This window comes from Marmota flaviventris, chromosome 10 (assembly GCF_047511675.1).
Source record: "Marmota flaviventris isolate mMarFla1 chromosome 10, mMarFla1.hap1, whole genome shotgun sequence".
Taxonomy (NCBI): Eukaryota; Metazoa; Chordata; class Mammalia; order Rodentia; family Sciuridae; genus Marmota; species Marmota flaviventris.
This window is the reverse complement of record NC_092507.1, coordinates 117,534,066-117,550,982: the sequence shown is the minus strand read 5'-3', so window position 1 is coordinate 117,550,982 and position 16,917 is coordinate 117,534,066. Positions and strand designations below refer to the sequence as shown.

General features: G+C 45.1%; 1 protein-coding gene across 5 annotated transcripts; it reads right to left on the bottom strand.

Moving 5' to 3' along the window:
* Positions 1 to 812: 812 nt before the first annotated feature.
* Etv3 (ETS variant transcription factor 3) lies at positions 813 to 16,053 on the bottom strand. 5 transcript variants are annotated; one of them, XM_071618313.1, is made up of 6 exons: positions 15,944 to 16,053; positions 13,948 to 14,003; positions 13,117 to 13,354; positions 11,767 to 11,902; positions 6,555 to 6,633; positions 813 to 5,611 (listed from the first exon to the last, which is right to left on the bottom strand). In XM_071618313.1, exons 2-6 carry the CDS (start codon positions 13,991 to 13,993, stop codon positions 4,473 to 4,475), a joined length of 1,638 nt encoding a protein of 545 aa, XP_071474414.1. In that variant the 5' UTR covers positions 13,994 to 14,003; positions 15,944 to 16,053; the 3' UTR covers positions 813 to 4,472. The 5 variants fall into 5 exon arrangements, with proteins under 5 accessions (XP_071474414.1, XP_071474413.1, XP_071474412.1 ...); XM_071618312.1 differs by having other exon boundaries at positions 13,948 to 14,006; positions 15,944 to 16,045; XM_071618311.1 differs by lacking the exon at positions 15,944 to 16,053 and adding an exon at positions 15,607 to 15,724.
* Between the last annotated feature and the right edge of the window lie 864 nt (positions 16,054 to 16,917).

Below are 16,917 nucleotides of genomic sequence, written 5' to 3'. Positions count from 1 at the left end.
CCTTTTAGTAGAAGCCAAACCTAACACCTGGCATGTTGGGACCCTCAAAAAGTCATCTTGCCTATCTCCCATGGGTAAAATGAGATTCCTGTTGGCACCTTTTCCCTTGAAGTGTGTTATATGATACTCGAAACCCACCAAGACTCCCTTCTTCCCCTTGGACTCTTGTTCTACTAGGAAATACTGTTTCCCTGAAACAGGCACATCCTGAATTTAAAGACAAGAAAACCAACCATAAAATGATCTTTATTGAGAGGCACACACCATAACGTCCTTCCAGAGTGATTTTACTTCAGTAGTTTCTGTTAGAAGTCCAGAATGTTTTCATTGCCCCAAAATGAATTACCTGGGCACCACCAATCTCTGTCTGGTCCCTCTGGATCTGCCTCTCCTGGAAATCTCACATACATGGTGTCACGCGGTCTGTGGCCTTCTGTGCCTGCCTGTTATGTACTCGGATGGACCCTGAAAACAATCTCCAGACAGAAACTCCCCTCGGGGTCCCTGGCTTCAGTTTCCTTTATCGGGCAGCAGCCACCCACTCAAGGAAAATGACAAGCTCCACACCAGTCGAGAGCTATTCCTCCCCATGTGGGTGCCCAGGCAGTAGAAGAAAAAATTGTGCGGGGTTGGGGATTTAGCTCAGAGGCAGAGCGCTTGCCTACTGCCTACTGCCTAGCATGAGCAAGGCCCTGGGTTCCGGCCTCAGATTAAAAAAAAAAAAGTGTGGACTGGGGAGCTGGTGCGGACCCTGCAAACCCTTTGGCCACGCAGTATAATGAACAACAAAATCAGCACTCCACAAACATTACTTAAAAGTACTTTTTTTTTTTTTATTTAACTTTAATTTCTGAGGTAAAATACTTTTTTCTTTCAACTTCCATAACAAAATACAGAGCTATCAGATACCCCTGGAAAAAATATGTATATTATACATATATTTCTATAACATTACATCATATATATATAATATATATGCAAAAATTTGAAGACTTTATAGAAAGCGGAACATCTAAAAGGCACTGCACAATGGAGTTAAGATTACTTACATTTTATGTACATATACACACTTTATTCTGCGTAAGCGGATAACTAGTGAAGTCATCTTTCACACGTGAATGTCTCATCCACAAATCCCTGCATCACAATTTTATAACTCAAAGAATGCCTAAATATTTCAAAACAAATTAACTGGTTAACTTCTTCCCTGCCCCAAGAAGGAACTAAAAATGGAACAGTTCTTTAAAAAACTCAAAGTTTTCTTTCAAAACACATAAATATGTATGTTCCATTACTGTTTACAAAACAAAAAGCATAACATAATTATGGAATAAATAAATGACAAGGGATAAACAGCCAACTGACTCTAACCACTTGGTGAGAAGTGATATACCTCAACTATTTTTTTAATGCTTCTAAAAGTTTCTTGGCCCATGGGTCGCTAGGATGCAATAGTTTCCCTATATTAGTGAGGTGGGTTTAATGCAGTGCAGCTTGGTAATTAGGGTGGAGGGACTTGGTGAATGGTTTATAGTTCACCTCTATCCTTTTTCAGGAAAAAAGGTGAGCTCAGCAAGGCTGGGTGCCCTTAAAAGATCTCTACTGTTTTCTATAGCTACAAAAGCAATCTGTTTACATGAATAAGTTCTTGATTAATGAAATTTCATTATGTTTACAAAGTTTTAAACATTTGGCACAGCAAAACTTGGGAAAAAATGGGAGACACGACATAGGTCCGGTTTTTGTCTCCCCTTCTTCCACATGCTGCTGGACAGTGATGAGATGCTCATGGAAGAGAAAGGCCTGGCTTTGTACCAGGTTGGTGATAGGAGCTGCTAGGAGTGCGCTGGGGAGGAGAAAAAACTCTCACTCCTCTGCTCCAGGAAATATCAACAATCTCCACATTCCCTGGTCCACTTCCTGAGCAAGCCCAAGTTCGGCTCTATAGAAGCCCCCCCACCCCCAAACCCCAGTGTGCAGTGCAAATCAAACAACAGTTACTGGTGGAATGGCAATCAAAGAAAACAGTTAAACACCAAACAACTTCTTAAAGCCAAAAAACATATTTCATGGAGTTGAACATTTTGAGTATGATTTTTCAAGTGTAAAAGCAGTGACTTTTTGTTCAAACAGAAGCAGCATCTAGGAATTAATTCTGGCACTTGGGTTCTAGGGGGTTACAGGTATGCATCATTGATTTTCTTCCCTCTCTTATTTTAAAGGCCTCGTGTTTCTATTCCTGAGTTCATACCGACACCTGCTGGCCCTCCCCTGTAGTGGACAGTGGGTGGCCAGCTGGCCTCCCTGGTTAGATCGGGCAATGCCAAGCAGAGAGCCCTCATCTACCTGCCGGGCCTGCTTTCCGAGTCAGAGGTAAATCGAGGTGCAGAGAAGGAAACTGGTAAAAACACAATCGCCAAAGGCAGCCTGACTGGGGAGCCCTCTCAGCCTGACCAAGCCTGAGTCTTAGGGACCACACTCAATTCCCTTCCTGGGCAAAGATGAGTCACTTAGGGAACTTGGATCAAGTTCAGTTGCATGCCAAGAAATAGCATGCTGGACTCAAGTCATCCCAGGCCATCTCGTGTCTCTCACCTGCTCTAACCTTTCCTAAATCCCTGTCTCATGCACATACTCCAGTTTTAAAAAGAAAAAACACCCCACTATTAAAAGAACTCTCAAAGGTTCCCTAGTTATGTCTCTCAGGCCAAGGTGAAGTCAGGATTTTCTCCAGTTCCTAGACACCACCCCTTCCCCTCAACAGACAGTGCATTATTTCCCTCCCTCTGCTTGGCTGCCAGCTGGATCTGAGCCACAGCCAGGAGTTTACGTTCATGTACACTAAGGAGGTACGTGCACACACACAGAAGGTTGGCTGCTGTTACTTTCTCTCTGCCCCTAGTTTTTTCTTTTCTTCTTATTGTGGTGCTGGGATCACACTCAGGGCCCTCTGCATGCTAGGCAAGTGCTGTACTAGAGAGCTACACCTAGCCTTAGTCTTTTGCTTCACATAAGATCAATACTTTCCCTTTCCTTTGAAGTTGTTGGAAGAGAATTTCCCACAAAGAGACAATTCCTGTCTGGAGTCTCAAGCAAGACAGTCGATCAGGAGGCTCAGAACAATGTGGGCAAATGGGGCGGCAAGAAGGGCACCATCGCAGGACAGACATCAACCTTCACTCACACCAGGCCTGTGGCCTCTGGCTGCCTTCAGCGTCTTTCCACCTCTTCCTTTGCTCATGACAAACATCCACTTGTTCCCCCAGCTACTTTCTGTGCTTCCAGGTACCATCTGCCCTGAGCTCCCACGACCCTGCCTTTCTGCTACCCATTCCGACAACATCAAGAGGGAGTGACTAAATACCAGCTAGGAATTGAAGCAAGTCTCAACATTCCTGGATTATCTGAAAAGCTGTCCATGCCCTTTACAGGTTTATGTTGACAGACCCGTATCTCTTGAAGTATGTTCATAGTTAAGGCTCGACTTCAGAAAATGATAAGAGGACCAGACACAATGGAAAGACATCTTCAGCAATGTTGTCATGCCTTCTCAGTGAACTTGCTCACAGTCAAACTTTGGTTTGGCTTCCCAAACCCACAATGGAAAAGAACAATGAGGATCATGTTTTTCATTTGTTTTGTTTTTAAAGGCATTGGGTTACTTCCTCCTGCCCTCTTCTTTCTTCCCTGAACAAGAGTTTGCAACTCCTCATGGCTTCTTAATAAGTGAAGTAGGTAAAAAGTCCAAGGAGCTCGCAGCAAGGTTTCCTGCCCCAACCCTGCCCCTGAGAGGCGGCCAGCTCCGTGCCTCAGCCCCACTCTAACTGGCAGTACACTCATGTGTCCTGAAAGCAGTTTTTAAAAAGGAAAAGAGAAATGGCAAATAACAACTAGAGAAAAGAGAGAGAAAAAGGAAAATTGACATCTGAACATCCCTCCCCACCCCTAAGACTGAAATTACCTTATTCCTCCCTTGAAATAATTATAAAGTAACATTTCAGGCAAAATACTTAGTATTAATGGTCTCTCACTGCACAACCTCCCAGCCAGGACCTTTCCCTTTTAAGTCTCTCTCTCCGAGCAACAGAAACCCATTAATGGCTTTTCATACATAAATACAATAGAAAAGAAAAAGCCTGGAACCCAAACTACTGTGGGACCAAAAAGTACCTGGGCCCTTTAGGAGTTTCCTTGTCAGGAAGTGTAAGCCTCAAACGGAAAACAGGCTCCTTCCCCTTTCAGTTCACATACCCTCTCTGTGTCCTACTACTCACCAGGAAAAAAAAAGTGTGTTCACATCTGACCTAATTTACAACAGAAGACACCCATCCCATCCCCAACAGAAAAGTATGAGTCTATGCCCCAGATGATCAAACCAGCCTAACTCCCGCCCCCCGCCCCCCAGATCCTGCTACATAAATACATGTATGTATTTGACTACAATATAAACAGCTCCCGGCCCACTTGCAGTTCTACGCATCTGCGGCTGCTGTTGCCAAGCCCCGGGGTCCTGACCCATTCCAGAGGAACTTGCCCTTCTTACTCAGCTCCCGGGCTTCAGGGTCATCATTCCAGCGCCTCTTCAACCGAAGCTTGGGGGGCATCAAAGCGTCTTCTTTCTTCTCTGGTGCACTGGGCTCTTTGCCAGACCTGTCCTCACTGTCTTCAGTCACCTCTAGGGGTTCTTCACTGGCGGTGCTGGTGGGGCCAGGGGGCCAGGTGGGTGGGGCAGCAGGGCGAGCAAAGACGGTACCTTTCCTTTCTTCCGTGGTCCTGCTCGGCACGGTGCCCTCTTCTTGAGGGTGCTCCTCCTTCTCCTGGGCTGGCTGCCTGAGGCTCTCAGGATCCTTCTCGGCTGTGGGCTCCACCTTAATTCGCGGGGGCACAGGAGCCATGGTGGGTGCGGCAGCAGGTGCCAACTCCTCGCTGCTCTCTACCCTCTCGCGGTTCTTGCGCCCAGCGGGCGGGGGCTGCAGCTTGATAGAAAACGGAGTGGACTCCTCGGGATGCACTTGGCATTGCAGTGGCGGAACCATGAGCCCGGGGTAGCGGGGGAAAGTCCGAGGGCTCAGGTGGTAGTTGAACACAGAGCAGGCTTGAGAATGAAGGTAGTGTTTCATTTCTTCTGGGTTGAAGGAGAAGCAACTATTGCTGGTGAAGGGGCTCAGACCAGGGGAGGGGCTGTAGGAGAAGATGGTGGGAGTCAGGGAGAGGGCTGGCGAAATGGGAACATTGAGGACACCTCCACGGCCAGGGATGGGAGAGACGGCGAAGGGGCTGTGGGGGTCAGGGTACATCCCAGGCCTAGTGAACAGAGGAAGCATTATGTCGGGCTTGCGTTTCTGGTGGCCGAGCCCGCCTCCACCGACAGCATTCCGGGAAGACATGAGGTCCACGCCCCGGCGCCAGTCGGCAGCTGAGCCGTCCTCCAGCTCCGGAAGCTCCACCTTCCTATCAGTGCCATTACTCGACTCCTGGCCAGAAGTAGTGAGGGAGCTGGCAGAGAACCGGCCGGGCTGCACATCACCAGTCGGAGAATGGGTGTCCAGGGGTGAGAAGTGGAAGCGGGAAGAGGCCGTTGGCACTGGAGGCGCGCTCTGAGGAACCACACCTGCAGCGGGGGAAAGACAAAGGCTCCGTTGGAGGTCTGGTTGCTCAGGCTGCTAGCATTTTTCCTTGTGCTAATGAGGTACACAACAGATAGCCCCAACAGGAAACAAATATCTCAAATGGACCAAATCCCACAGTTCCCCACCTTCCCAGTAACGACCACAGCTCTCCCATTCAACTTAGTTGCCATCTTTCTCCAGCTCCTTAAGTTGTCTTCACACTACTCCTTAGTATCTGCAATGTTTTTTATTTGTTGATATTAATATTTTAAAACATAAATTCACCAGGCAGAGACTTCCAATAGTCCACAACTGTCTTCCCAGCAATTCAAGGCTTAACAATTAGTAGGTGCTCAATAAGTATTAAGTGAATGAATGAATGGGATACAACAGCAACCTCCTCTGCAACTCTAAGTATTGTGTAGGTGTCACCTGTCTCAATTTGCAGCTGTGCAAATAACCTTTTCTTGTTTTCATAATTCTGACTATACATATAAAGCAAGCAAACCTAAACAAACAAAACCGGAAATAATATATATATGTAAAGCCATGCAAGACCCTGCACCTCACATATATGGACATGAACAAGACCATATTTTAATGAAAACAGATTAAAAAAAAATTGTTTCTTAAGGTAAGTTCTTGTGGTATACATTTGGAACTTTTGATAAATAATCATTACCTCAGAGATTCAAATATTTTCCAATCTCTACAAATTTATACCTCTGATCATTTTATAAAATGATCTTCATTCCTACTCCGCTTTTAAGCACTGAGGATGCTGGAAGAAAACCTAGGACCTGCTCCTCCCTCTCCTAAGTTCAACTGTTAAAATGTGAAACTCTAAGTGGAAGCTAACACTATTAACCATACCAACTTGAGAGGAACATAAAGTTCTCAACTTCTCCCCAAAAGTTCCTTTGAGGCCCGAGAAAGGAACGCCACCTGAGGCCTTGGGAGCCCACAGGTTCCTGGAGGTTCTGGTGGCTTCCATCATGATGATGTAATAAGGGTTCTTGATACTCTGAGGCAGGCATAAAAGAAAAAAAGGGGGGAAAAATAAAGACCAGCAAAAGTTTGGTGGTCTAGGAGAGAAAACGAAAAGAAGCAAGACACAGTGCGGTTAGGAACTGGTCCCAGTTAGTGCCAGTCTCCTATGCTTGCTATTGGAAAACCACCCTCAGCTGTGACTCTGGAGTAGGCTGGTATGTGTGAGGCAGCTTCTAGGCACACGTGGCTAACGCTGCCAGAGCAGCACTGCCCAAAGGGATGTTTCACAGAAAACTGTCTGCAGGACTCTTTTTATTTTTAAAGCCCCCTTACTTAATCTTAATTTAGGAAAGACAGAGAAATGGCTCTGCATAGGATTTGAGGAGAGCCAAGAGAGTCCCAGGACATAAGTCTCTTTTTCTCAGTCTATCACAGTGACTAAATCCTAACTTTTTTGATTCTTTTGATCCTTGGCTTTTATTAAGAGTACATTCAGTCAAAAGCAACAATCCCACTTGTATATACTCAGAAGGGCAAAATAAGTCATAAGGATAATGTGGAAGGGAAGGAAAGTTCTGTCTCCTAAGCAATTTAGAAAACTGGTTAAATCAGGGCTGGGGATATAGCTCAGTGGTAGGGTGCTTGCCTTTTTTTTTTAAAGGGGCAATATCTCAGTCTTTACACATACTAAGGCATGCTATAAATCTGTAAGGAAAAATAATACACAGCATTTTCCTGCTCTGGATCGGGGAGGGGGAAGGGGAAGGATGGTGGAATAGAGCCATGTTGGAAAGGTAGAAATCTGGTCCCTTCCCCTCTGATTATATTATATATTAAGATTTAAAATCCAAGATTTTGCTAGGGAAAATAATTTGTCCCCCCCGCAAAAAAAAGTTTGAATGAATATTATTGCTCCGAAAGAAAATTGCCTTAGTAAAACCATCACAAGATTTGAATAGTAGAGTTGGAAAACTGAGGTCTGAATCTTACTTCTGGTACCTTCTATCTTGTGGCTAGTACAAATAAGTTTTTTTGGTTTTGTTTTGTTTAATAGCTTTATTTTTATGTGGTGTCGAGGATTGAACCCAGGGCCTCAAGCATGCTAGGTGAGCACTCTGCTGCTGAGCCACAACGCCAGCCCCAAACTGGAGTTTCTGATTGCCCTCTGGCAACAGTGTAAATAACAAGGTCTTTACCTATGTTCAAACCCTGGTTCTAGCTGGACAATTCATCTCTCTGTGCCTCAGTTTCCTTACCTGTAAAATAGATGGCAATAAGACCAATCCTAATGTTATGAGAAATAAAAAAAATTAAAATTTGTAAAGCCCTTGGAATAGTACTAGCACATAGCAAATTGCATGTGGTTGTTAAAATAATTTTTTTCTTAGATAATAATCATGATTCAAAAATTAAAATTTTGAAGTACATGTATCATTCAACTATGAACCACATGTTTGGTAACAGTGTTAGAGCACTGTTAAACTTCCTGGGTGTGGTAACGCTATTGTGGTTATGGAAAAGAATGTCCTTGTTCCTGGGAGATACATGCTGAAGTACATGGGGTGAAGTGCCATGATGTCTGCAACTTAATCTCAAAAGATTTAAAAAGTATATATAAATAGAAAGAGATAAAACAAATGTGGCAACAATGTTAACCATTAGTGAATCTAGATAAAGGACATGTGGGTGTTCACTGTTATTAATACAATTTTTCTGAGATTTGAAGTCTTCCAAAACAAACAATCGAAAAACTGGGGTGGGGTGGGAATAGGGAGAATAGCCCAAGAGATCTCAAGTCCATCCCTGAGTTAGTCTGTCCTGCCTTTTATCCTCTAAGAGGTAACTATTTTTACTAGTACTTTTTCAATGTTTTTTATTTTTATTTTTTGGTATCAGAAATCAGACCCAAGGGTGCTTAGCCACTGAGCCACATCCCCAGCCCTTTTATTTTTATTTTGATACAGGGACTCATTAAGTTGCTCAGGACCTTGCTAAGTTGCTGAGACTGGCTTTGAATTTGTGATCCTCCTGCTTCAGCCTCCTGAGCTGCTAAAATTACAGGCATGTGCCACCGTGCCCAGCTTCAATGTTTCTTATGTAGATACAAGTAGATATTAAAATACATTATTAAATGTATCTTATAGGATATATTTTAAATATTTTTTTTTAGTTGTAGATGGACACAGGCCTTTATTTTATTTATTTTTATATGGTCCTGAGGATTGAACCCAGTGCCTCATACATTTAAGGCAAGTGCTCTGCCACTGAGCCACAATCCCAGCCCTATAGGATGTATTTTATAGGATGCTACTAATGATAAAAATGAGTTACTATATGTAGAAGTACTTTGAACACTACCTACACATGAAATACACTACAATAAACTGTTAAAAAAGTGAAACTATGGGGGAAGAGAAAAGAATATTTACCCTCTTACTCTATAAACTTCTATATTATTTAGTTATGTTACTATCAGCCATGTACCACCTTTCTTTTTAAAACACAGACCAAAGTATCAATCCACCTTGCAGAAACCTTTAAAGTCTCTAGGTTCTAAATTCACACAGCTCTACTTAAAGCACTTGCATTTCACAATTGTGTTAAACCTAGTATATATTTTTCCTGCTAAATTCTGTAGTTCTTGAAGGAAACAACTCTCCCATCATTTTTTTTTTCTTTAGGGTTTAACACATTATCTGTTGAACAAATGAATAAAACCTAATTGAGATTTTGGAATGTATGAATTATTAAATAAGAGCTAAATTTCAACAGTTCATTCTCTCAGGAACTGTTTCCTGATAAACTGTTCAACAGATAACTATTCAATCTACTCTGATCAGTCACTGACTTTTATCATTCATAAAATGTGAATACTGAGACATATACTTTAATGGACTAGAAGATTTGAATAAGATAATTTGCCAAACCACCAAGCAAAAGTACCTCAATTAAGTAGATGTTCAATAAATGTTCCTTCCCTTTGTCATCATATTAACATTACTTAAACAATACTTGGCCTCTTTGGGCAAAAGTTCTCTACTAAAAAAAAACAATTCCAAAGCTGGGCACTGTGGTGCATACCTACCTATAATCCCAGTGACTCAGGAGGCTGAGGTAGAAGGATTACAAATTCAAAGTCAGCCTCAGCAACTTAGCAAGACCTTGTCCTCTCTCCCCTGAAAAAAGCATGTGGCTCAGTGGTTAAGTGCCCCTGAATTTTCAACCCCCATGGGGGAAAAAAAAAAGTGGCTCCTGTTCTTTGGAACTGTCTATATCTAAGAATGTGAGTAATGATAATGTAAAAGAAATGTATGCTGTTTTGCTTTCCCCATAAATTTCTGATTAGGGTCTTGAGGCTGTTAAGGATCAACTTTGATTCAATTGCTTTCAGGCAGACCATGTGTACCAGGCCACTACTATTAGATTTCCAGACCAGTCTTCACAGAGTAACAGTTTAGATTTCCTTGCCCTGTAAAAATAACCATATTTATCCCAGAGGTTGATGGACAGACATCCCATTTCAATTTGTCCAAGTGGCTGGCCTTCTGGGTTTTCAATTAAAAAAAAAAAAAAAAAATCAAGAACAGAAAAAAAAAAACAATGAAGCATTCTTTTGGGGGCAGGATAGATGAGTATGAACCCCAACACATTCTTCAATGACTGGTACTCCCATCTAAAGTGCCCGTACCTCTAGGTACACAGGGAAGGGGCAAAAGTGAGAAATAGAGGAAACAATATTCCAGTGGCTAGAACAGGTCTGATTTCCTAATGCCGCTCCCTCAGGCACAAGGAAAGAAAACAGGTTGTAATTAGAGAGACGCATTCCAATACCACTTTTTTTTTTTTTTAAATGCATGCCCCAGGGACAGGAGGGAGTGGTTACAGAAAGAGAGATGAAACTGTAATGATAGCAGAGTGAAGCTAAAACTGCCCTAACTTGTTGTGTGTAGTAATTACATATCTGCAATGGATTTTAGCATTATATTCTCAGCCACACCCCCGCTCTAATTTTCAGGTTTCTTCCAACTTTTCTCTGAGAAGTTGTATTACTACAGAATCAAGATCAACTTTCTTTGCCTTGACACACAGGCCACAAAGAGCAATGATGAATTGGTTGGAAAAATAATTAAATACAATTTATTTTCTTAAGTAGGGGAAGAATTGATATCTTTATAAAACCCAATAATCAAACATAAACAATAACTTTTATAAGAGACTGCCTCTGCATTAACAGAGGCAGATCTAAAGCCTCTGTGAGGAGCTGTGGTGAAAAGCTGTAACCTGGAGAGACCGAGGGGAAGCCCTGCTACACTTAAAAAAGGAAAGAAGGCTAAGTAACCCTAGAGTCTTGTTGTCTGAGGAGTTGCTGGGGCAGATCAAAGACACAACTTTTCACTGCAAACATGTGAACCTCTCCTTCTCTGATCAAGGATGCTGTGGTTTTGATGATTATTCACATGATAAGGGAGCGCTTGGTAGTTCATAGAAAATCGGAAGTGTTTGTAGAAACAGGTTCTCATCTATGAAAGAGCCACTGGGCAGGGTGTTAAACTGAGTGTGTTATCTTTAAAAAAAAAAAAAAAAGAATCAATGCAAACCTATGGAGCATCACTGCCAAACAGGATAGTTTAATAATATCTAGGAGATTACAAATAATATGCATAAAAGGTAACTAAGTAAACCAACCAAACAAATGTACCTTGTTATTGCATAGCCTATTACTCCCTCTAAGAGATGAATTAGTGGTGGTGGGGAGATGCCTCAAGGTCCTGGGTTTAATCTCAGCACCACCAAAAAAAAAGAGGAGAGATGAATGGGGAGAGACTCAGGAAGAACACAGGGCAATTCAAGGGTTCACATTACTTCAGTGTTTCTAAAATCCCCTTTAATGTGTCATGCCTCAGAACTGGTTTTCTTTTTGGTATTGGGAATTGAACCCAGGGAAATAACCACTGAGCCACATCCCCAGCCCTCTTTTTAGATATATATTTTTAGAAACAGGGTCTCACTGAATTGCTTAGGGCCTTGCTAAGTTGCTGATGCTGACTTTGACCTTGTGATCCTCCTGCCTCAGCCTCCCAAGCAGCTGGGATTACAGGCAATGTGCCACCATGCCTGGATTAGAACTGGTTTTCTGAAAATATTTAACTCAAAATTCACTACCAACCAAAGGAGTCTTCATCTTACCACTTGATCGAATGTTGATGAATGGGTAGTTGGGCATCACCAGTTTGTTGAAGTTAAATTTGTAAGTAAACCTTTTCCCTTTTGTTTTATGAAGGATCCTCTTGTTGTAATAGTATCTGCAAAAATGGGAATACTCGTCAATTTATCTTCAGGTTATTGACAGATTTTGATATATTTTAAATAATCGCTAAGAATAACAATTCTTGCTGTAAGTATTACTTGCAAACATCTTCTTCATTCTTTTGCAGCCATTAGGTTAGAGTTGGAAGACCTAAGAGCTCACTTTTTCATTCAATTTTCAATTAGCTCTAGTCTTTGGCTACAGCTTTACATAGACTTCCTCACTTTAAGATCCTAAACACCTATCCTAGCTCTAATCACCTTTCTCCTCCATCTCTCTACAATTTCATTTCTAGTCTACTTCCTTCCAGTTCCATTCTATGTCACTAACTGCCTAGGTTCTGTCTGGCCCAGGTCAGGGCAGACACCTCTCCTAGGAGGTCGGATGCTCAAGGCACAAAGGAATGTAGAACTGTTTTATGGTGGCCAGTGAGACAATGGCATACCCTGATCTGGAAAATAGCAGCCAGCCTGGCCTGCTTCACTTTCAAAGACTCAAAGGGATGGGGGAGGATCCAGAAGAGTGCTGCACAGATTTTACGTTCAGGGTCACTAAGAATGAAGAAAGGCAGGGGAACTTTGACGTACATGGAACCTTTAGCCTGGCTTCTATTTAATAGCTCAGGTCATAAATTGCCTTCTGGCCCCTTGAGGGCTAAAGGGTTATGAAATTTTAAGACTGAAAAGAGGAAAAGAGAGCCTGAGAACTTATAGTAATCAAATTGTAGAGCAACCTATGCACTGACAACTGAGCCCACAGATTCAGTTCCTGAGTAGCTGGGTCAGCGCCATTCGGTGAACCCTCCTCCTATGCTAGCTTCACCCCTTCCTAGCTTCTCCCAGGGGAGCCCAAATAAGAGAAATTCTAATAAACTCCTGACAGGGAAGTCTAAACGATTATAAACGAGCTCCAAACCATGTTTCACCACACACTCTCGCCCACTACAGAGCAGAAGCGGCTGTCTATCAGGATCCAGTGCCAGCCACATTGGAATTCCCTCCTACATAGAACCAAAGATATGTCTTTTCTCCTCCTGTGCCTGTGCTACTAGGATTCAACAGCTCTGACTCCCACTTTAAAAGCTACACATTATTCACTGAGAGAGTGCTGTCTCTTATCACCTGATACCCTTTTTATCTAACATTCACCAAACTGCCTAGTCTCCTTCCAATCTGTTAACACCACAGATTTGAGAGTCCTTTCTTTTACCTGAGGGCTCGGCTCAGCTTGTCATAATTCATCTGTGGTTTGCATTTCCTGCGGCCCCAGAGGCGGGCCACTTCATCGGGATCCTTGATGACAAACTCCCCATACTCTCCCTGTTGCCAGGCGATGACATGGCGGAACTCTTCCTTCTGCAGCAGCTCCAGGATGAAGTGCCACAGCTGGATCTGCCGGGAGCCGGGGGACGACTCTGTTTTGTAGGCCCAGTCAGGAAACTGATACCCTTTAGTGTGAAAACAGCAAGATCAAAGTAGTCAGGAGCTAGGTACATACATACCAGCACCCCCAACTTCACATTCCACTGCTCAGAATCTCTAGAGTGCTTTGTAAACATGCCACAAACACCCTTTTAGTCATCTGGGGCTAACCACAACAGAGGAGAGAAAAGGACAGAGAAATGACTTATTCTTGTGGCAATCACTGAATCGGATAGAGTCTGGCAGCAGAACCCAGGTGCCCTAATCATTTACCTTTCCATACATTATTATATACCAAACCTACTCCCATGGGGGCACAAAAGTTCCAAAAGGAACAAATGGGAAAGATAAACTAATATTTTAGGAAAATACAGCTGAAAACTCCTCTTATCCTCAAGGTTGGAATTATTTTTCTAACAGGAAAGAGACTCTAAAACTTGAGATAATGGTGTGCTGATCAAATGTGTTCAATACACATTCAAAGGAAACAGGACTACAACTGTCCCAGTCAGGAGGCTATCAGTCATGGAGTTACATTTGTGAACAAAATCCAAGTGCACAGAACAGGAACCAGGGAGGGACATTCCAGGTGCATCAGAGATGATTAACTTCTGCTCACCTCCACCTCCTTCTGGCTTTTCCACGATGCTACAGCCTGCTTTCATTTTCGCCCTCCTGCTGAGAGACACAAGCCATAGGATTACTTTAAGATGCTACTTATTTATTATCCTCCTGAGTTTTTCTGGCACAATCTTTCCCCAAACTTCCTTTTCCCTGTCTTTCCTTCCTTATGCAACCCTCTGTCTTTCAAACATGTCATCTCTAAACTGCTAATCCGCAAGTCATCAAATGATGGTCCTCAGGTCATCAGCTTCAAAAGCCATAATTATCTCTCACCTGACTTTAAACCACAAAGTGTAAACACTGTCCTTAATATTTGCTTTCTTCCTCCTAACCAACCCTCCAAATGTTAAAAAAAAAAAAAAAAGAAAAAGGAAGGGTACAGTGAAATGGGTCCAAAAAGGCAGCCCAAACAAGTCAAACAGTTTGTCTTCTATTACTAGACAGGTTCACATGCCAAGATACACAAGCCTGAGTTCACCCAGATGTACCTGTTTAAAAAAGGATGAAAAAAATCCAAATCCATCTGATTCCCTCAAGAATGAACATCTGATTTTGATTTATTTTACTGAATTATGTGAGATGGAAGAAGGAAAACTCCTCCTAGTCAGAAACTGTCCCCTTCCCCTTGAAAATTATTCTGGATACAGGAAGTAAACACACATATGTAGAGTCACTGTATAGGACATGGAGACAGACAGACAGACACACACACACACACATATACACACACTCCTCAAGTTTCCTGAGAAAAAAAATTTATGTTATCTTTTAACTGGAAGGAAGGAGGGGGGGAAAAGCAGCAGTCATTTCTGTGGTCCTTCTGGCCAATGAGTGGAGGGAGTCCTGCTATGAAGATCTGAATTCATTCCATCCAGATTTACAGTTCCTCAATAAATTTCCTGTTCCAAGCAGCAAGCAGCTTGGTGTCAGTGAGTCCCTTCAGCAAAGAGGAGGGAGGGGTGAAACTGCCAGAGGGAGATGGGGGCAGGAGAGGGCAGATTTGCCCTCATTGTTCCCCAGGGTGGATGACAGGCCCTCAGCACCCATATTACAGGAGTCTAGAGGGAATGCAGGTGCCTCATTGGCTCCAGGGTCGGGTGGGGACAAATTCCTAATCTTGGAAATCTCATCTAATTTGGGATTCCTCTAGATCCTTTTAATTTTCTTTCTCACCATACATACAAGGAGACCAGTATCAGCCCATGAAACTACCAGGGGCCAGGGAGGAGATCAATAGCCCAAAGGAAGGAGAAAACTGACACAGACACACAGGCATACAGACACACACCATACACAATAACAAGGCACCAGGGCTGAGGCAGGAGTTTCCTCTCCCATTTCCGTGACAGTGAGGAAGGAAAAACAGTAATTTCCCCACGGTTGCAAGGAAGCCGCCCTGGACTTGAAACTACTGGATTGCTCTGTCCACGGCGGGGCCTTTACCCTGCCCCCAGGAATACCCTCGATCCCGCACGGCCAGGGGTGCAAACCCCGCTGCAACGATGACCTGATCTGGAAGCCCCTTCTGGATACCCCAGCTGTCCCACTGTGCCCATCAAGGCCCTCTTCCAACAGCCCGGAGGCGCCTCTGCAAGCTCCTCACAAATTCACCCCGAGACTCCGTCCAAACGGGACCAGAGACTCCCCTCCGCACCTCGGCCCCCTGCCCTGCCTCCGTTCGCGACCGTTCCCCGAGGGAGACATTCTCGGTCCGGCGCTGCGGACGCCCGCGGCAGCTCCCGGTGCCGGCCTCCTCAGCCCCCAGGGCCCCGGCGCCCCTCATCTCCCCGGCCGGGTGTTCGCGAACGCTGCCCGGATCCCGGCCGCCTCGCAGACACGGGCCCCTTCCTCCCCCGCCCCCCGCGCAGGGTGAGGCCCGGCGGGGGTGGCACGGCCCGGGGGGCGCCCCGGGCGCCGGGGACGTTGTCCCTGTCGGGGTCCCGGGCTGCTGGCCCCGAGGGGCCCGGCGGCCGCGGCGACGCGGGACTCACCTCTCTCCAGCACGGTCCGTCTTCGGTCCGGTCTCCTCCGCGGCGTCTCCAGCTCCTCCTCATCCACCCCAGCAGGAAGTGACCTCCTCGGCTGCTGTCGTCACTTCCATCTTGGGCGGGGGCGGGGGAGGAGGCGGCGCCCGCCCTCCCGCCGGCTCGGGGCCTCGCCGCGCCGCACCCAGCCGCCGCTCCTTTCCTTTCTCCCCGCGGCAGACGCCGACTTCCGCCCGCACTCCGCCCGGTGCGGCGCGTGCGTCACGTTGTGGGGGGCACGTTACGCACGCTCGCGGGGGCGCCCCAGCCGGGTCGGGTCGCCCGAGCCGGACGTCGGGAGCCCGCGGGGCGACGGCGGCGCTGCGTGCCGGGGCCACCTGCCGCGGGCGGGCATCTCGCGACCCCACGGGAATGGCTCGGGCACCCCGAGGAAAGGCCCACGTTTCCCCAGAAAAGGGCTCGGCGACCTCCCAAGGAGGACTGCCCTCGAAATGGGAAGTAGGATCCGCAGACGCTGTGTCCACCGCCCCCCCCCCCTCCAAAAAAAAGGGCCCTGGACAGCACGTATAAAACGGAGCCGCGAAACCTGAGGCACAGGCTTTGGCAGCTGTCCCCGTGGAGACCGGGGAGTGACCGCCTCCCCGCCTCTCCCCGCCACTCTGCTTTTCGTCCGAATTGGTTCCCAGCCGTTCAAACACTTCCCATGTCTTTCCCTTTTTGTTCCTGCTCGAGTAATTACAAATACCTTGTCCAAAGCCTGTGTTTTTCCCTGTAAGAAGTTTAATGGGAAAAGATCTCAAGCAGTTCAATTTTATGTCCAACCCCTACCCTCGTAGATTCAAGTGGTGTCCAAGCCCTAATTTCACTCCAGGGGCATAGAGTGGGGATCAGAGAAGATTAAATACATTTAGAATGAAAAATTAAATGTGGGGGAGGTGAAGATGAGAGATGGGACTGAAGATCGATTTTCTTTTTAATAA